The sequence below is a fragment of the Lipophrys pholis genome (genome assembly GCF_963383615.2).
Source record: "Lipophrys pholis genome assembly, chromosome: 17".
Taxonomy (NCBI): Eukaryota; Metazoa; Chordata; class Actinopteri; order Blenniiformes; family Blenniidae; genus Lipophrys; species Lipophrys pholis.
Genome location: NC_137643.1, coordinates 4,357,843 through 4,380,302, shown reverse-complemented (window position 1 = coordinate 4,380,302; position 22,460 = coordinate 4,357,843). Strand labels below are relative to the sequence as shown.

Here is a 22,460-nt window from a genome sequence, read left to right as displayed (position 1 = left end):
AGCTGCCTTGTGTGAATGCCACCTTAACTCGGCAACACCCAGCTCCACACTCGGTTACAAATCTTTGCGCTTGGCAGATATTTCAGCTTGTTTACGATTCAAACTGGCACGATTCCAGTCAAAGGCCCTGTTCAGCAACTCGTGCCAAGGTGAAAAGAAAGACAGTCTCAGAGAAGTCCCAAGTTCAAGCCAGGGCATGCATCTGCCTGGCTGAGGCATCCTGGGAATCTCTAATACTACAGGGACAAATGTTTCTCTCAAGGAAGGCGAGCACGGGGGCTGCACTTCTAAATATTGAACTTTAAACTCTGTTTATGGAGTGCAAATTATATCCTGCATGGTGAAATCTCTTGACTGCTTGCGAGAGTGAGGGAAAGTTTATCTCACTATTGGATTTCCAATAAAAACACACATTGTTTTGGCTTCAGCTCTCATCAGAATGCAGCTCAAAATGAAAACATGTGGTGAACATAACATCATACTCAATGTAATCACTTTTTAAACTTTCTAATTTCTCTGTTTCAGAAACCAAACAAACTTCACGTGTCTCACTTTGGTTTGAAACGTTGCACTGCCCCCCTTGTTCGGGGCAGTGGCAGCTGGCCAATAGAGGGCGCCAGGGTGCCGACCCGCTTTGGCCCAAAAAACAGATAAAAACAATATTTAAAATAAAAGAATAAACTAATAATGTTGAAATATGCCAATGCCAACAAAAATGGGCTGCGAACTGCTTCATTTTCTATCGATAATCTTCAATAAAACTCATTATTTTCTTGATTTCTCTCTCTCTAGTGTGGGCAACCTTGGGCGCTGCAGAAATCGCCCAGAGCAGGCAGGTTTAGTCACTATTTCACCAATTACAGACTGATAATAGAAGTGACTGTGGCTTAAAGTCCGTTCTGGCTTGTCCTTGCATGTTTCTACGAGATGTTGAGATGATGATAATGAGCAGTCAGTCCCTGATTATTAACTCCGTCACATCTCTTCTAATTTACAGTTTAAAGAAGAAATTTAGCTGAAAAGCTGCAGGTCAAGTTCAACTTTCTCCATTCTAGTTATTTTCAAATGCACACAAACAGAAATGTGTTAAAAATGTTGAAAATGTGTCCAGGTTTGTTAATGTTTATAAATATTTAGCTATGCTCATATTTATTAAAACGTCTTTTTAAGGCACAATTCTAAATTGCTGATGTGCATTCTAACTGGAACGGGACTTCTGGTGCTCATGAGGGAAATACTGACATTTAGAAGACTTAAAGTTCTTTCAAAGTTAGGGCTGGGGTGAACGAGTCTTGATGTTTCAATCAAGACAAAGTCCGTCGAAAATGAATGTCAAGCAACACAACTTCCAGAAATGCACGAAAACACAAGCTGTGTGTGTGTGTGTGTGTGTGCGTGTGCGTGTGTGTGTGTGTGTAAGGAGGATAGTGTTTATCCAGCTCTATTAGCATGGCTTCCCACTTTTCGTGGTATTACTCAGGCTTTGAATGCTTCAGAGGAGAACAAGGAGTAGTGACGGGTTCAATTGAATGCATTGTCACGAGTCAGCAGCACGGACACTCCTGACTTGTTTAAGCTCGGAGATCAATCCGACGGGTTTCTCACCGCTCGGCTTTACTCGGTTCTCTTTGTGCACGGCCATTCTTTCTCACTCCTTACGTCTATGTCGGCTCCTCAGTTGACTTCCCGGTTTCTCCCCGAGTCTCTTCACTTATCGCCTTCATTTCTTCTCTCGCTCGATTCTTCCTGCCCTTTGTTTCCTCCCCCTCCTGTGGGTTATCGTCAGCGTTCAGAAACACAATGTACAGGATTCCAAATGTTTTCGAAAGTTTCCTAAATCTGGATTTTAGATCAACTTTGAAGCCAATTAATGAAGTAAAGCCGTCCCAGTCAGCCTCTATCTACAAACAAAAATTAATGACTAAGATAAAACGGCATAATGAGAATTAAAGCCTAATGATAAGAAATTAAAGAGTCATCAAAGTCTTAATCAGGCTTAATAATTTCTTCACTTAAGTAAACACACAGTGGGTTGATCCCATCTTACCTGTCTTTCAGGAATCCATGAAGATGGTGAAATGTACCATTGTTTGATAACAACATGAATCACATATCAAAGCTGCATTCTGCTGTGTAGATCGGCATGCGTAGGATCAAAGACATGAGACATGACGTCCAGCACAAAGCCATGTGAAAAATAAAGAAAGATCGGACCAGCAACCTCGGACCAGAGCGAGAACTGACTGTCAAACTCAACACGCAGTGAAAATAAATCAGATTTTCATGTTAACATATAAAAGCACTGTCCAACAAGCTTAAACCCTCCACTGCGCACACCAGCTACAGTTTCCTGTTGGACGAAGCACTTCTGACGCTCATCATGTCCTCTTGTTTGGTCTGAATGAGCACAAATGTTCAACTCATTTCAGTTCTGGGACCATTTGATCTCAAAAGGCCCAGACCAGTCAAATGCCTGTATACCAACAACTCAGCCTTTCTCTTGAGAACAAAGTCCAAAAAGAACAACTGAAAACGTTTATTGCACTTTTTACAGAAGTTCCTGGTGGTGCATGGTGTCAAGTTTTGACCTTGAATGTGTGAAACTCTGGTTCAGTGGCGCAATTTGCAATGATTTGCTTTGCCAAGCAGTGTGAAAACAAGTGCAGCCAAATAAACCATCATCATCAGAACTGGGATATATATTCTTTAGCACGGTGTTTCTCTCCAAGCATATGTTTTCGAAAGCCTTCTCATGTCATAAGATTTCTGCAGCTTTCAGCATGTTTTCATTATTTCAGTATAAATGAAACTAGATTTTTAATTTGAAGCTTTTCTGAAACAAAAACACAAAAGTGATGCGTTTTGGCTTGAAACTCACTGGTAATAGAAGATGGTTTAATAAATAAATAAAGGAAATGGTTTGATAAATAAAAATGTATGCCTATCTTGACATTTTTACACTTTGCAATACCATCAAGCAGATTCTGGTGGTTTCCAAACACTTCAGGTGGTTTGGGTCCATGGATCAACTGCTTGACCGCCCTGGTTTAACGTTTTTCATTGGAATTCAACTGAACTGCACAAGAGCTGCTTTTCAAATGGTCATTAACTGCAGCTGATCTATGATGGTCTTATTACTTCAAAACTGTTATTGTCGGTGCTGAGAAGCTTTCACACAGGTATGGATGAAAAACGACTCCAGGCAGCTTGTTTTTCTTTTAATTGGATGAGCTGAAGAACAGTGTGTCTAAATACAGTCGGTTCGTTCTTCATACATGCCCAGGAACACGTCGTGTTTTCAATCGCAGTTTGCACACCGACGAAGAAGGTTAAATAAAAGTGGATGAGGAAAAATAATAACCTTGGTGAGCTTCTTTCATTCTCACCGCCATGGCTTTCTTAAAGGTCAACACCGTCAGAGCCGCTCACTATTGTTGCATAAAGTTCACAAAGGCAGAACTTAATGTGGACCGATGATGATTTATATGGAGCCTGAAAGAAAGCCCGTTGCATGATTTCATGATTATGACTTTACGGTTCGAGATGTAGACATTAGCTGAACTTAAGAGCTTGAGGTTTAATAGATCAAAATTCATTGTTTAACGCTGCTGAGCAGGTTAATGATATCCCACAAATTTATAGGTTTGTTTTGTTTTCGGATGATATATTTTTCATGGCGTCAATGTCTTACCAATTTAATACATCGCGAACCTATATTGTGTTTTATTTTTAAATCTCCTGTTCGGCTGTGGTGCAGTTTGACTGCCATTTTAAAGATTAATAGACAAATAAACATCAGCGTGTCTCCATTAGAGTGAAAGAGTGAGGACTTCTTTCTAACGTCATTTAATGGGGGGAAAAATAAAATCCACTAAAGAACACACAAGCAAACCAATTTCTCCGCCGACAGTAACCACAATAAACCAGCAGACAATGAACTGGCAAAGAAAGTGTTTTCAGCAATTACTCTACTTTTTTCCGATAAATAAACTCTTTCAATACGTCCATTACCGTCGACTACAAGCACATGAGAGTCTGAAAGGCATTTAGAGGAAATTTACCAAATCACATCTCGCAGTACAAGATGATCCATGTTCAGAGTCTGGATGATAAAAAGAAAAAAATAAATAAATAAATTTGCAACGTTCAATGCCAGAAAATGATGGAATTCAGTGACATTTACAGATTGAGTGATGGAGTCTCAGAGTTTGGGGGCTTTGGGTGTTTTCCTGGATTGGTGCCACTGAATGGAGCCTCAGTGTGATTTAACAAAGTCACTGTGACTGCATATCACTTCTTTATTTTCCACTTCAGTAGATTATCAGTAACGACGTCAGAGGTGATGAAGGTCATTTCAAACTTGATAAAAGTTCATTCCGATGATTGTTTTTTTTAACTTTTTTCACAGAAAAGAGGGTTGTTTTTTTTGTTGTTTTTTATTCCATGGGTATGTACTCTATTTTGAGGAATATAAAAGAAACATCTACTAACTTAATTTAACCACGTTAAGTCTTTATAACTCCGTCCGTTAGATACTGTAACACCTGCAGGGATCTATCTGTAATTTCTGTTTGTGTTTCTCTGATGTTGCCTGGCCTGGGGTCACACCAGAGGGTCTCCTCATCCCAGAATTTCATTACAGCCACAGTAGGATGCCACAGTGAATATGCACAACAAACTGATTGAACCTCCTCTTTCTTCCTCCCCGCCCTTCTCCCTCTTCTCTTTTCCCTTTGTGTCACGTTTGATGTTTCCTTCCTTTCACCGCCCTTTATAAATGTCATCTCTGTGTCTCCGCTGCCATGTTTGCCCCTCTTTTCTCCTCTTTGTTCCGTTTGCTTCAATTCCCATCATGCTTTCTCTCTTCCTCCCTGCCCTTGATTGTCTTCCAATCACCATCTTTAACCTCCTTTGTATCCTCACCTCTCTGATCCTCTGCTTCGACCTGCAGCAAAGCCCAGGAACTCTGCCAACGTGGTGACCGTCCAGGCCGGCACCAAGTCAGTAGTGGTGGCCCGGTGCGAGGCGGCGGACGGCAAACCTGCGGCCACCATCAAGTGGCTGGCGTCGGTCGGAGGCAATCACTCCACCAGCACCACGAGCGGGCCGGACGGCACAGTGACGGTACGCAGCGAGTACCGGCTGGTCCCCACGCCGGCAGACAACGGCAGAGAGGTGACGTGTATGGTGGACCAGAGGACACAGGAGAGGCCGTGGGTCAACTCAGTCAAGCTCTCTGTGGAGTGTAAGGAACACACACACACACACACACACACACACACACACACACACACACAGGCTCTCTTAAATCATATATATTTTCTCCAAATGATGTCTTGTTAAACATAAAAGATGCATTGCCCTGGGGGGTTACCTTCTCCATGATCATGAGAGGAGCTCTGCAGATAAAGAAACTTGGCTGGATGAAAAACGTGAACGCCACCTGCCTGCAAAGATCAGTGTCTCACAGGGACATGTTTTACCTTCACACGGTTACCTGCAGCCGCTTTACCACTAACTGAAGGTGTCTATGAATGGATGTAAAGGGCGTCGGGGGCTGTGTGGCAAAAAGACGGCAGATATATTTGAGGCCGTCCATCCATCTTCTATATCTCCCCTATAAAACGAGGACTCATGAGGCGCTGCAATGAATCCCTGCTGACATACGCACACACACATATATCGAGAAATACAGAAGTCAACTTGTGGAACGAAGTTGGAGTTCCTGCAAACAACCCACACATGCATGGAGAGAACAGGCAAGCAGCCTCTTCATATCAAAGACGCCCACTGCTGCAGGACGGTGGTCACACTGCTGCAGGACGGTGGTCAACCTGCTGCAGGACGGTGGTCAACCTGCTGCAGGACGGTGGTCAAACTGCTGCAGGACGGTGGTCAAACTGCTGCAGAACAAAGACCCTTGTTTGTTTTCTTGAGGTGGCGCAAACAAAAGGAAGTTGGGTCTGGCCTCAAGTCCTCATCAGGCATTAAGCGTTAACCTCATTCACAACAGAACATAAAGTCCACACAGAAAGACCAGAGACTTTTCACTGTGAGACAAGAATGCTAACCGTTTCATCACTGAGTGGCCTCTTGGCGTTTTCCAGTAACCGTTTCAAAACCAACCCGACAATCTGATTTCCAGAAATGATTGTCTTTTATTTGCTTCTTGTTTGTTTATCTCATGATTCCTGTTTATACAGTGTTACACAGCAGCCTTTTACTGAAACACTTTTCACTGCTTACACTCCCACTATCCCGCTAACAGCACATTGTAATACACCGTAAGATTAACCATCCAGCCGTCAGCGGTCACTGTGTTTCCCTCTTGTTTTTCCATAGTGGTCAATTTCTAAGCAGATTCTGACAAATGCATCCACCCAGACTTCTGTATCTACAATCTTGTATGCATTTCTTGGTGTTACTCACATTGTTAAACCTCAGTCCAAACTTTAAACAATGGCTTGCACAAAACGTTTCTCACGCTTGAGAGTTTCTTCTGACCTCTGGTCCCAAGGGAGAGGAGAAAATTGCAAACATGCCTGTTTACAAATACACACACACACACACACACACACACACGCACACACACACATCTATTTCCTTTAAGCCATTAAGTTCCACGCTAATTTGCATGAGATTAAAATATTACACCGATTTGTTGTGGCTTTAAAACAGATTTACGGATGCTGACAGCATCGTCTCAAATGTGTGACCTTGCTGCCGCTTATAGCAAAGATGGGACAGATTGTCTTTGTTCAGCTTCTTTTTATAATCTCCTCTTTCTAGCTGCGCGTGCGCGCACGCACACACACACACACACACACACACACACACACACACACACACACACACACACACACATTCAGGTGTCATACAATCAAGCCGCCTGTCAGCCTGCTGGAGGAAACAACACCACATACATATAGATGCATGTATTTATTTGTGAGTTGTTTGGTTCATACCCAGACCAAGAGAATCACCTGCACGTCAAGTTGTCAAATTATCTTTACTGGCTTCGAAGATAGATGCAAAAGTTCAAATCTCAACATTTAAGTACAATCCGGCTTCTATACCTGATACTTGTGTGTGGATGAACATGGGAGTGTAGTTGGCATGAACAGACAAACAACATGGTGGCAGTTGATCAGCGAAGGAATTCATTTTGTAGCTTTAATCTCAACTCACAGCTAATACACACACACACACACACACACACACACACACACACACACACACACACACACACACACACACACACACACACACACACACACACACACACACACACACACACACACACACACACACACACACGCACACACACACTGATTTACCTTCCATCTCTGTGTCTTTGTCTCATTTTCTATTTTTTTTTTTTACCTCCAAATCTTTGTGCTTGTTTTTACTTTATATATACACTGCCTTTGCTTCACTTAATTCTCTCATACAAGCGTAGCACTTTTTTCTTTTATTTCGTTTTTTTTTGTTTATCCCCTATGGGAGTAAAATATGTAACTCTATTTTATAGGGAAACTTTCTGCAGGCAGCAGGATTATAGTAGATACATGCAGACTAACTCAAAGGATGTTAAAGTTTGGTTATTGTAAATGACACACACTAATTTCTCTTATTACCCATAGTTCATCCGCACAATCAACAAACCACAGTTTCAAGTCACACAATGCATTGCAATAAGGTGTTTGGTTTGAGTGCTGCTTCATTAGTGGTAATAAAATAGAGATAGCTGTCAAACCTGCCTTTAAAATATCAATCCTGCAGCTATAGAAACAGTTGGCTGGTCTCGCAGCAACTTTTCCAGGATTTAGTGATTAAATTCCCATTTGCAACATTTGTTCAGTAACAATACACTGATAAAAAAACACAAATTCTAACTTTATTTAATTGACTCTGCCAGTTGGACTTTATTTATTTTTCAATATATTCTGGTCCTGCAGTGAATGTTAACATCCAGACATTTCAAAGCGCCTCCAGCTCTGCTTGGCGCTGCTGATCAGCTTCATTTCTACCGAGGTAACGGTTGTATCGCAGAATTCAGAGCAGCTCCCAAAACAAACCCTTACATAATTGTTACTAAGCCAACCTCCCCCGTGTCTCTTTGAGCCAGTAAATGTACAGTTTGAGCTCAAGTTACAGTCCTATTGTTTGGCTGCTGAGTAAGGTGAAGAGAACTCGTCCTCGTCCTGAGGCGAGCGTGAGCTTCAAATCCGGTGAGGACGGCGGTCTGTCCTGTCTCCTGACCTCCGTCTGCCGGCTGAAGCAGGAAAAAAAAAAAAAACAGAAGAATGCTGGTGGATGAATCCAGAAGACCTGCAGCAGTGTCTCCAGCACACGACTCAGACATTTGACCTACTCAACGCTGAGCTTCGGGGCGAACGTCTCCAGCTTCCTGACTCAGCATTTCAGACTTCCTTTTGTTTGAGATGCTACAGGATTTATCAGTTGGTGAGAAGGACTGAAAACTATTTCTTACTTCCCCCTTTAGTCCCTGCTTAACCTGACTGCTCTCTATAGTCCTGCAGCTGTGCTTTTATTTCAACTGCCTATAACAGTGTGTTACAACCTGAGAAGAGATTTACGTGGAAATGGTACATTCATTATTTACAGATGAAGTGTATGGAGCCATTTCCATCTGGGTGATGTGAAGTTTTAGCTTTAAATATTATATTCTTCTCTTAGCTGATCTTATGAGAGGAAATAATAATTTTTTTTTTTTTATATATTTTTTTTTCCCCCCATCTTTCAGATCCCCCCTCTGTGTCCATAGAGGGCTACGACAACAACTGGTATGTTGGCCGTTCTGACGCCGCTCTGCTCTGCCTCGCCAACGCCAACCCAGCGCCCACCACCATCACCTGGACCGCGTAAGAGCCACCGACAGCCGCTCTGTGCAGCCGCTCCGTCTCCATTCACCTTAACAGAAACAGGCCGAAAAATCTTCTCGCCTGCTTCGATAACAATGTCTTAGTAAATTTTTGATGAGCACAAATGCTCTTAACATCTCGTCCTGATGGGCAGATGGCTCGCTGCTCGGTGTGTGCGTGCTTCTCTTGATGAATATTGAGCAGGGAGACGGAGCGGCTGTTCACATGTCTGTGATTTTTCTCACATTAATGCCGCCTTTGAATATTGCATCTATAAACTGGCTGGTTTCTTCTTTGGTTATCATATCTCGCTCCATCTTATCCCATTCTCCTCTCTTTTTTTCTTTTCCCATCTTCTTTGCCCCATCTCTCATCGATTTGTCCTTTTGATTTTCTTTCGCTTGATCTTATTTCATCCAATATTTCAAGATGCGTCGTCTCCTTACTGAATTTGCTTGCATCTACTTTCAATTTCTCACACCACCCTTTGTTGTCTCCCCTTTTTCTCTTGTTATCTCTCATTTCTTCAATTCCACCCTCTTTCTGCTTCCTTCCATTTTTCCAATTTGTCTCTCTTTTGACTCTTTCCTTTCTTCACCGCAGTGCTTCAGGCCCTTTGCCAGAAACGGTTGTGGTGGACGGCAACAGGCTGGAGGTGAGGAAAGTGGACGACACCGTCAACACCACTTTTATCTGCGAGGTCAAAAACAAACACGGAGCCAGCAGGCATCAGATCACAACCTTCGTCAGTGGTGAGTCCATGAAAACCAAAACCAAAAACCCCACACAGAATTCACTCTGTGCATGTCTGCAGACCATTTCTGTTTCCCCTTACGTGTCACAATGGACACACACACAAACACACACACACACACACACACACACACACACACACACACACACACACACACACACACACACACACACACACACACACTGACATGTGCATGCATACTGATCGTCCACATCCCTGGTCCAAAAGGGAGATACACTTGCACACATGCATGCACAGAAGTACAAATCTCCCTCACAAACACACACACAAACACACACACACACACACACACACACACACACACACACACACACACACACACACACACACACACACACACACACACACACACACACACACACACAAGCTGGGATCAGGGCTGCAGGGATGCCGGTATCTCTCAATCTTCACTTTGGATTTATTTCAATGTTTTCCTCCTCGCCGGCCGACTTCCTGTCAGTGACCCTTTCTCCACAGCAGGGCCAAATTGCAGGACGAGGGCCGATCTTTTTAAGTTCAGGTCGAAACCACTCTCATTCAAACACGTATTGATCAAACCAGCTGGAAACCGTAACTTTGCAGGACTCAGACTTGGCGTGAGTCGCAGTGTATACGTGTGAAAATAGGCCCTCGTGACAGCGCTTTGGCCCTGTGGGGGAAACTATGCTGCTGGGATTGTTGGAGAGTTTCCAAATTCTTCCAAGGGGAACAAGTTGGTGTGAGCCAGTTTGCCCAGGTTTGCTTTTCTCCGTGTTCTTTATTATGCATTTTTCACTTTGTTCTTTATTTGGAACCACCGTTTTATTTCACTAACTCTTACTAAACCCGGGTGCCCCGCCTTTCTTCTATTATGTTTTCGTTCATCTGTTTTCCTTGAGATTCGCCTCTCTGTACGAGCAGAGTATGATGGTTGTGTCTGCATGTAGTCGTGGGCTTTCTTTTCTGCTGGGCCTTGACTTATAACGGTTGATCCAGCTGCTGTTGCCACAGTATTTCAGTGGGGTAAATTTCTTCTTCTCTGCTGATTGACACTTCCACACAATGATACAACACACACACACACAAACACACACCGCTATGCAGACTGAAACCAAGGAAGCTGCCCGCATGCTGGCAGACCTCAATGGACATCAGCAGGCAGGTCTGCAAACCTGTTGGCATCTTTTTTTTGTCTTCCACGCTGTCTGCTCGACTGGTCAAAATGCTTTTCCTGCCTTAAATGTCTTTGTGAGGAATTAGCTGCAATAATCGCCATGCTGAGCTTTACAACAACAACAATGACAAAAAAGGTGCACTGTTGCCAAAGACGGTGCGAAAGCTACATTTAGAAAATCCGTGGGAAATCGGAGCTGGAGATTTGAATTGTCTCCTCCGAGAACAAAGATTCTCTGTAGCCAGGCAGTGTGGGAGGTTTAGAAGTGGCTAAGCTGCTACTGTTCCTGCTGGAAGCGTAGCATCGCCACTGACTCAAAGTATCAGTGAGGGTACACTCTCCCCCTCCAGCACACACACACACACACACACACACACACACACACACACACACACACACACACACACACACACACACACACACACACACACACACACACACACACACACACACACACACACACACAACATCATGCTCAACACACCCAAATCCTTTACTTACACATGTCCAATCTCCACACATTTCACACATAGTTTCAACACTTTACATCTCTCTCTGTCACACACACACACACACACACACACACACACACACACACACACACACACACACACACACACACACACACACACACACACACACACACACACACACACACACACACACACACACACACACACACACACACACACACACACACACACACACACAGGCACACACACACATACACACACTTTATCTACGTGCTTGAGCTCAAGCTCGGACTATGTGATTCATCTTCCTGTATTAAATGTGTCCTTGGTGTTTCATGGTTTGCTTTTGCTCTCCGACTCTAAAACAAACTAGATGGGTAAAAATAACTGATTTAATCTGTCAGTTCAACACGTTTACTTAAAGAAGGTGTGTGCCTGAATTCAGAATGAAGGAGATGCCAACGGGGCTCTGAGATCGTGTTTAAGCATTCACCTTCTTTTTTATGTTAACTTCATGGGAAATTCCTACAATGCTTACACAAACACGCACGCGCACGCACACTTTGATTCAACTCTACCGATAAGAGTGCCCTTCATATCTATCGTAAATGTAAATATTTCATCTATTTAGGGACAGATGTTGCTAATTAACCAGCAGGGATGAGTCTCTGTATCTATTTTCTTCTATTTCTATGAAGTAAACAGTTTTTCAGCCAATACACTGTAGATTGAGATGTGTCACCAATGCTAATGCATGTTAACATTTCAGAATGTGTGTTAAATAGACTCCATGTTGTTGTGAAAATAGGTGAATTAATAATAATCTTCCTCAGGTTAAACTGAGCCACAGACTGACTTTTTTCAGCCAGCCATCAGCTCCACGGCCAAGTGACTATTTCTGAACCTTTTCTTTTTCGTTTTGGCTTAATTCTAAAAGAAACCTACCGGGAAGAATTCCCAGTACGCCAGATGGCCAGTCTGCCACTGGTAGTGAATCACAACAGGGACGGATCAGTTGAGTCACCTTTTGTAGAAATTATCACATATATGGCTGAACAACTCACTCAACAGAATGTGAGTTACTAATTAAAGCACACACCAGCAGTTCAACCACTGAACCCAAACATTACCAAATAATCACGGGATGAAGATGAGCCACGCTCTGCCTGCTCAACCAGTCCAGTCAAAGGAAGAATAACTAATGTCGCTCCTCTCACACTAGTGCACAACATGAGTCAATTAGACAATTAAGGAATTAATGATGCTTTTACTTGCTTGAAAAATACTGACTTGGTTCATTTCATTATGTTTTTGTGGCTTAGCCAAGCAAAATATTTCATTTACATGATAGACAGGTATTATTACAGAGACATACAGACATAAATTCTTTTACAATGTATGAGGTATGTTTGATTACATTCCCAACAAATATATATCTGATCTTAGAAACTTTGGAAAAGGGTTGATGAGCAGAGAGGAGCCAGGATGTTAAATACAAAAACTGCAGTTCGGTCCCGGCAGCATTTAGATCCGTGTGAAAATACATCGATAAATGGTATTGGAAATTGTGACAGGCAGTGCATTTGATGGCTGTGATTGTTGTGCATTAGAAAAGATATGAAAGGAAGCACAAAAGAAAATCTGAGCCTCGGGAGCCAGAGATGAAATGATCAGACTGGGCTGCTAAGAAAAGTCTGTCAACAGTCGCGCATCGAGAGATTATAGCCGAGATAAAGGCGCAGTGGTGCAAAAGCCACAGGCACAGGTCGACCAACTGTGGGAAGAAAAAAAGTTCTTTGGTCAGATGCGTCATCTATCTTATTCTCCACATGTGGGAGAGTGCATATGTGGCATACGCTTAGACTGAGGCCTGCACGTCGACCTCTCCTGAAAGTGGATCTAATGGCTGCATCACCTTGTGTGGGAGAGTTTTTTTTTTGTTTTGTTTTTTTGACCTGATCTACTTGTTTCTTATGGGATCACTGATATTCAATACAGAGCTGTTCAGAGTGCAGGGGCTGAACTTCACTTGTTCAGGGTCCAGGATTGAAGCTGTTAGATATGTGGTTAGTGTTTAAATTATAACATGCACATTCACAAATACATTTCCTCTGTTTGTCTCCAGATGGATTAAAACTTTAGCGAGGGGCTTAATGCTCGGCTTTGACAGTAGTTACCTTGATCCTGTGGTATCTCACCAAGCTATGGAGGTCACTGAGTAGTTTGAGTAGATAGAAGAGTTAAATGTTTTGTCACCAGAACTCAACTCAAGTAAGCATATTCGTAACAACTTGGAATAGTTTGCTGGCAGGATTATCCTAAGAACATCAGATGAGTGAGTTTTTTATTGAGGTTGATTGGAACAACAGCCAAGTTATTTTGCTTTGTAAACCGGTGCCAAAGTTACTTCAATCGTAGTTTGGTGAAATTTGGTAGAGTTGGACTTTAGATGAACAGTCAGTCATCAGTTCCCTGTGACTCTGAACTGGCTCAGCTCATAGTTTAAAGTCTCAGAAAGCTCCTCCAACTGCTGTCTTATCTTGACTTAATGCTTTTAGTAAATCCAAAAGCCTCTATGTTTCATGATGGGAGGGATCCAAATTCTGTTCCTGAAACTTCTTTCCTCCGACATGTCCAGCTTCCACCATGAACCGCAGCGATAGAAGCCAGTTCCAGTCTCGCAGCGTGAGCTCTAAACTGTTAGACACGGAGCGGTGAGGCTGCCTGTGTACACAGGCCCAACACACCCCGCTAATTTCCCCGCTGACAACTGCTAACGGCTTCTCTCTGTTCTGTTAAATGGTAGATGAAAGCGTCGTGTTGTCTGGCTTTTCTGCTGCTGTCAAGCAGCCATCACGTGTCATGATTCCCCTCCGCCTCCTCGGAGCCCAAGACTTGGGGGTGGTGGTGGTCGTCGTGGTGGGGGGCGTTTGAATGAGATAAAGAAAGTGATGCGGTAAAGAGATGCGAGGCAGGAGGAGATGGGGGAAGGAAGGAGTGCACTGGAGGGCTTATTGATCACCACACACGCTATTCTTTTCTCATCTATTCTTTGCTTCTAAACAGTAAATGCTACTGTAATACAGCTCGAGACTGTGGAGTTTTACTGGCGAAAGTGGAATGTGTGCAGCTCCCCCTACCACCCAACCACCTAAAACACATATTCACATGCACTCACACACACACACACACACACACACACACACACACACACACACACACACACACACACACACACACACACACACACACACACACACACACACACACACACACACACACACACACACACACATCCCTCCCTCCACCCCGGACCTCATCCGTCAACAGGCACATGATGCCAGCTATGCATGGCTTGCTTGGTTGCCACGGCGCCAGCTGGATCTGCCCAGTGCACCGTGCACAGAGGGAGCGAAAGAGGATGTTGGCAGAAAGAAATATTGGAGTGGAGGCTGGGGGGGGGGGGCAACGGAAGAGAAACAGAGAGATTGCAGAAGGGCTGAAAACTGAGATAAAGGTGAGCCTTCGGGGTGGGGCGGCGGTGAGAAAGCAGGGAGTGATGGGCAGCCGCGACTGCAGGTATCAGCAGAAGAGGAGTGTTAGGGAAGTCCTCTCAAGACTCTGATGACTTCTGGAGCAGTTTGAAAGGGTGAGCTGGCAGGAGGCTGTGACCCCCTCTGCCCATCGCCCTCCACAACCCCAACCAAAGAAAAAACCTTTCATGGGGAGTCCAGCTGGCACGAGGCTGAGGGCTGTTGTTGTAGCTGAAACACACACACGCACGCACGCACGCACGCACACACACACACACACACACACACACACACACGTGTGTTACTCTTGTACACCACAACCACATCTGAGTAGACCAGTGGAGAAGCATTTCCTGGATTGCCTGCGGCAACTGAGATAACTGTCCAATAGAAAGGCACATACTCAATTTGCAGACACACACACACACACACACACACACACACACACACACACACACACACACACACACACGTACATGTACACGGTGTTTCGCACATGCACACACAGACAAATTGGACCATGCAGCCCCGTGCATAAAATAATCAGATGATGTAGCCATGGGGGAAAAATGCTGGCACCGACTCTCTCTGACATAAAGCCCGAGCTAACCTCTGTTCAGGCCTAATGAAACACACATACAGTTTGCAGATGCACACAGATGTGGAGGCTGTGTGAGGAGCAGTGAAGGCGCTTCAACGGGGGCACGTCTATTTCAAAGCTCTGATGCTATTATCCCCCACGTTCCTCGGTATGCACGCTGGTGTCTTCAGTATTTGTTGTCAACTCGAACCAAAACCAGAGACTGTTTCATTAAAGGAAAGAAAAACATGTTTCACATGGTGAGATACTGTTATTAGCCAAAACAAGACTCGGTAAAGTGGTTTTTCATCAAAAGTGACAATCAATAGTATGTTGGGTGACTAAATTGCTTCAGCGTTTAAAAGGAAAGTTCAAAACAGAACATTTATTTTCCTTTGGCAGAACACTTTCAAAACTCTTGAAAGGCACACTGTGCCGCCACATGTCATAATGTCTGCAGAAAGTAAATGGTTGAAACAAATTAAAAAGCTGAGCTATTTTACTGAAGTGCATTCACAATATATATTCTATTGGCTTGATTGATTTACAGTTCAAAATGAGATAAAGATGATTTCCTCTCGAAAAAGTTTAGGCTTTAAAAGTGCACAACCTCTTGACACAGTGAGAAGTGCTTGTAATTGAACACCAGCCTCCTTGCCGGCTTCTGCTGTGAAAGCAGACGCCGTTATTGAGAAATATTTGACCAGCTGATATCAGGTTCATCCTCCATATTGCAGAGCTGAGCCGACGGTCACAAACAGCCCGATTTCATCTCGAGTGGGCCAGCCTGGTAAAATAGTGCCATAGGAACCTTTATATTAGAACTCTGGCATAAACGATTTGGTTTTGTGAAAATATAAAGATTTTCATCACAAACAATTACAACCAAAGATGACTACGATCTCAACATTAAGCCAATTTTAATGAAACCTTCTGGTGCAAAATACAGTGAAATGTCCCAAAAAACATGTATCACTGTTGCATTATTGTTGTGTTGTGTCCGCTACTCTTACGTTTTCTCAGAAATATTTTACAATTTGCTCAGTGGTTTGGTTGTAATTAAATCAAATGGGTTTTTTTCTGGACTTAGAGAGGAGCTGGAGTTCTGCTGAAATTACAGACCACGCATGCAAAGAGAGAACCTCAGACCCAAAGGTCCCCAACAGGACGTTACCCATTATTTTTTACTGTTTTCCCACATTTTATCTGAAATAACACAAACGTGCGACAGAAACATTGTAAAAGCTAAACAGGTCCCTGTGAATAGTCATCGGTGATACAGCGCAGACTTTATTTTGGAAGCCTGGACACTGCACTCTCAGACATAAACCTCCTAACAGCCACCATGCCTGCGCAGGCCTTCGGGGCTTCCTGTATGGTTGATGTGTTGCTGGAGCAACAGGCAGAAAATGGCCTCCTGTTTAGACTTCCAGTCAGATCTCATCTCGTGCTCGCCTTGTGACGGAGCTGATTCAGTTTCCTCTGGTCTGGATCCACGGCCAAAAACAATAACTGTTTGAAAGCAGCGGAAAACGAGGAACATGTCGGAGATGTGGGAGGTGTGGACGTTAAATTCACTTGTAGTTTATGCTTCGATCAGTGTGATGGGTTTACACTGTCAAAATTAGAACTCGCCAGATGGTAAAGCTGAGTCACGGAGATCTCATAGTGTGTTGTTTTATTCTGACTTCAGTGGGGTTTCCCCATCAGATCCATTATCTCTGCACTGCCTGTTCATTCCAATAATTTGTCAGAATGTGGAAGTCTGACTGTTTTTCCTTTGTTGTCACTTTACTGTCGCTACCTGCGCTCAACTTGTTTGTCTGCTTGCACACATGCAGGTTGGATTTATGCTATTTTCCTCCTCAATGTGGGCTGAAAACTGCTAAAACAAACCGGGCTGTCAGAGCTCTGCTGGAACAAAGCCGAGGCGATGTGGCGTCGTGACAACTTTTATTTAGTATTTTTTTGTAACAAGAGATATAGGATACATTTTTTTTCAACATTTCACTGTATTTTGCACCAGAAGGTTTCATTAAAATCGGCTTTATGTTGAGATTGTTGGCTTTCTGTAGTAATTGTCATGCCGACAGTGTCAATGATCAAATAAAGTGTTAGAATTTGTCATATTGGGCCATATTTTCAACTTATAAACCATCTGGTGCATTGACTGAAGATGTATTTGTCAAATAAAAGGGAAATAAACACATTATTTATGGTAATATGAGAATAATACTTTATGTTTACATTAACTATTTAAAGCGTTTCTTTGCCTTTAGTTTCCATTGTTAGCTTGAAGAACTGTGAGCGATTGAAGAAGTAATCAAGTGTGATCACTTCGCTGATGAAGAGCTGCCCGGATCCTATAAAAATCAACACTGTGCAGTTGGCCTTCGTTTACTTTTCTCTTCATGGATCGGAAAAGTTAGAAAGCAACAGTATCAATCAGAAGTTTTTTCTGCATACACAAGATAAAACTAAAATTATTTTGATTGGAAATGAAACAAAAAAGCATATTACAGCTTGTTAATTTAGTTTTTCTCTCTGAATCGTTCTGCAATTGTAAAAATGATTGTTTGAATCGTTTTTGGTTTCATTCTGACGTAATTACTGATCTTTTATCGCTTCTGTTATTTAGTTCAGGGTCTCGTTTTCCTGCGGATGAGTTTCATTTCCACACCAAACTGATTTTCCAGTAAGAGCGGAGAAGGGGGGGCAGGGCAGGGCCTCGATCTTTGTATAAAAATATATTTCTGTCTGACAATCAGAAACAAAGCTGAGGGAATCTGATAGAAACTTCCAGAAAACACAGAAGGAGCTCTGCTGTTGGCCTCTCGTTGAGACTGCCGGGGCCGTGACCACGCAGGGGTAACGTCTGTCAGCGAGATAAGAGCCGAGGAGAGGGGCTCCAGGCTACGGCTTATCACACACACAGGCCTTGAGGGAATACACACACACACACACACACACACACACACACACACACACTGGACGAGTTGTGAAGTCTTTCACGTATGAGATTGGAGGTGGGGGAGGTTTATACCTCACCTCTGTATCACAGGGAGCCCGGCAGCAGTAACTTTAGTCTATTTCTCTATCTGTCTCACAGCAGGATGACCTTCCAGTCAACAGATTACCACCACCAGTGCGTGAGGCTCTAAAAGAAACACACAAAAGCGTGTGCTTCTCTCCGGCTGCATGTTTGTGGTGAATGATTAGAGCTCATTCAGCGACTGACCCGAGGCCATCAAAGGAAACGCTCTCCTCAGTGTTTGGGATAATTGCGCCGTGCTGGCGAATATTCCCGTTCTCCAGTTGTGTGACTTTTGGGTGGTCACAGATTGATTCGTTTGATTCTGCAGACACAATCCTCGGCGCTCCCAGGCTGCTGCTGTGGGCGCTGTTGCATTATGGGGAAAATGTCACACGGATTTTGTCGCGTCAACAACTTTTTCAGGCGACTTGGCATTTTAATTGTGACTGTTCACAAGTACGTACAATCTTCTATGTGTATATTTACCTTAATTAATTTAGGCTGTAACTAATTCATTTCTTATTATTTTCGATTTAGTGAATTTGTTATATAAAGCAACTAAATGATCCAGTTTCCATCATATAAAGTTGCTGAGCTGCTGTTTCTCTCTCGGTTTACATTTACTTAAACAGTTGTGTTCCTATTTCCCTCCTCATCGATCCCTATGGGGAAAGTATTTGTCTGTGACGTCTCTCATTCACAGTTAACCTCCACATGGAGACGCAGAAAAGCTGCTACTGCACATGTGCACCACGGCCATAGTACACTAGTACAGTGGATACATGCATGTCAAATATTATGATCTGAAAAAAAGAAGTTTGTTCATTGGCATTAATGAACACCTTGGTCTTTCTTACATGTTTTCATTTCATACTGACGAGGCAAAGAACACAGAAATGCATTTTCTCTTCAGAAACATAAATCCACTTTTTTGTAACAGATGACTTTCCGTTTCCAGTACGGCATCGCACTGTCAGCAGTCGCAAATTGTAAGAGAACTGGTAAATTATAATGCTTAAGTGAGCAATTATCTGCTCTGTCCCTTGCAGTTATCAAATAACATGTAATATGGAGACTAATTATCCCCCGATGGAAGGCAGCGGCTGCTTCTGCTCAGCAGAATGTTTATACAACTGTGTGGGAGTGGACCACTGCCGTCGACATGCCTGCAATTAAAAATGTGTTGTTTGTTCTTCCTACAGAGTTGTATACTATTTACATGCAGAATTTCTGTATGTTTTAATTAAAATCAAAATAGCCATTATTCTGCTGCTCCAGCTGCGTTGTTAGAGCTTAAAGAGAGACGACATGGCGCTACATCGGAAGGGAAATCGAGGATTGTCTGTTGCCACAGTAGGATTGTGAAATGTGTTTATGTTGGCCACAAATTAACCCCAATGGGGAACAATTTACCGTATTTAGAGTTTCTCCAGCGATGGATGCAAGCAGGAGGAACCTGGAACTTCTCACCGGTCAGTCACAGACACTCACGCACGCCCACCAGCAACAATTCCCGTCCACCATTTAACCTCCAACCCGTGTTTTTGGACTGTATGAGGAAACCGAGATACAACCGGGAAAGCCCTCAGGATACATACTCGAACGGAACCGTGGAGCTTCTGGCTCATCGCTACCTCACTCCGCAGACTGGAATGTCAAACATATACAGTATATTCAAGATCAAGTGCTGACATTGCATGTTTGACTGAGTGTGTGTACGGTTTACATCTCCGTGTTCAGCAGAACATCACATATGAATTGTAGATTACAGTTTTGCACCCAATCAGTGAAAACTGCTGCATAAGTACAGCTGCATGCAAATATGTGAGAATATTTCATGACGAGTGTTTCAAGACGGGCCCAAACGCTGGAGTCGAACTGTTATGAACAGAAGGCAAACTGAAATACCGCAAAGTAGGTGGATATGCATTCTGTGTGGTAGGTACAGAAATGACACCTAATTAGGATTAAGCCTATAATTAGCTTAAAATACTAAATACTTCCATGGAGCGTAATGGCTGTGAATATGGAAAAGTGGCTGTGTGGTACAAGAACAAATTAGCAGAATTAACAAAGGGGATTACGCTTTTGATTAACTGAAAATGAACAAAAATGGGGTTCAAGAGGTGAAATGAGAGAAAGACGAGGACGTTGGTGGGTTCCCCACAATAAAGTCTGGATATTTCCACCAAGTCTCTGCGAGATTATTTTCTGGGAAATAAGCCAGAAGTTGGCGTTGAATTCTCAGCCAGCAGCTGTCCCCACTTTTTTTTTTTTGTCCTTCAAGGCAGTCGGAGCATCAGAGACAAAGAAATCAAGTGAGCTGCGTCAAGGTCTCAGGAATAAAGGCTCTCCTCCACAAACAGACAGAAGCAGCACCGCGGCTCTTCAAGAATTTACAGGTGGCATTCGTGTTTTCTTCATTTAACTCTGGAGAAAGCAGGAGCCTTGAGGAGACACACAAGCCCTCATCTGAGGAGGATGAACATGGATCGAGCCAAAGTCATTACATTATTCTTGTATTTCTGTTGTAAATTTGTTGTGTCTGTGATGTAAAGTGTTGCACTTGCTGCTTCACAAAATACTTTTTGTCTGTATATTGCGTGAGTTCATGTATGAATATTATTTAGAATGAATTCATTTGCGTTATAAAATGTAATTCCTTTTTTCTTTTTTTTCCCCTTGTCCTGTTCGGCAGCTTGGGCAAACAATATTATGTGATTGAGAGCCTTCTGGTGTCAGAACAGTTTTTGCTCTAGCAACAGGAAGAGAAACATGTATGGATGACAAATGTAATTCCTAATGTGATGGGGATATTGGTACTATTTAAAACCTCATTGTTGTCAATTAATGAACAACAGATTGTCTCCTCGCTTTAAACTCAACTCAGACTTCCTAAACTCATCAGAGATGGAATCACACTCACGTGGACTCATCCAAGACTCTCCTTTTGAAAACTATCCATCGTATTGAACCAGGATTCATTATTGATACAAAGAGCGCCGGGGAGGAATACGAATGGACAAGCGGAGCAGCTTCAGTGTTGCGCGGTATATAGTGTAAATATTTTAAAGAGAGGCGCTTGTTTCTCGCCTATATATTTCACTTTTCGGGGCCAGTGTGGGTTGATGCAGTCAAGATTTCTCCCTTTTACTCCTCCAGTCAGGAGGGAAGGCTGAGCTCATTGATAGAGCTGAGCCAAGCCGAGTTACTGCTGGTTTCAATCAGGGTGAGGCAGCATGTGGGTGACCCTTGAAATGCACTGACGAGCACACGCCTGCACGTGCACTCGCCATGTATTGTATCCGCCTCCTCTGGGCTTTTTCCATGTCTCACTTTGCAGTGGTTGTGATTTTCTGAAGTCCGAATTTCCTCAGCTGTCTGCCTCCAGGCAGAATTGCATGTTCACTACACGCATCTCGGAAGATCATATGCTGCACCTTATAAACATCATGTATTACCCGTGCACTCTCAACATATATACTGTATATGTGCTTTCATCATCAGCCGCAAATGCACAAATTGCCGTCTTCCAATTTATATGCACAAATGCATGTTCCACTTCTGTCTCGTATCCTTTTCTGCAGTCGGATTGATTTTGTTATGTGCACATTTAACACTGGACTCGTGCACAGGCTTGTTCTTCAGGAGTCGCAGGGTCAGATGTTATTCGTATTACATGCAGCCGAAGCTCGGTAAGGGAGCAGTTCATGATTACCTCTGTGCTGCTGCAGCTGCTTTCCATTTTAATGTTAAAGAGCCGACATGGGCCACAACTCAGTCGCCTGCTTTTAAACTTTTTGAATCCATTTCATTCCAGCACCGGTACAGCTGCACAGCCACAACTACACAGAGACACATGCACAAGTACATCAGCAAAGACAGCGCATGCACACAGCCACTAACACATGTACACACGCTCACAAAACCTTAAATGTGTGTCGAGGGCTTAGTCACATTTCTCATTTCTCTCAGGGCTCCAACTGTGAGCCATTCCCTTCTGGCATGACGCATCCCAAAACCTCAA

At 43.2% G+C, this 22,460-nt stretch overlaps 1 protein-coding gene across 1 annotated transcript in view; it reads left to right on the top strand.

The window, feature by feature from the left end:
* Window positions 1–22,460, top strand: part of pvrl2l (PVR cell adhesion molecule related 2 like) — a 198,156-nt gene that overhangs the window by 155,155 nt on the left and 20,541 nt on the right. The window contains exons 4-6 of the mRNA XM_080485757.1: window positions 4,952–5,245; window positions 8,768–8,885; window positions 9,489–9,637. Of these exons, the coding sequence (XP_080341883.1) occupies window positions 4,952–5,245; window positions 8,768–8,885; window positions 9,489–9,637 (561 nt within the window). The remainder of the gene's footprint in view (window positions 1–4,951; window positions 5,246–8,767; window positions 8,886–9,488; window positions 9,638–22,460) is intronic.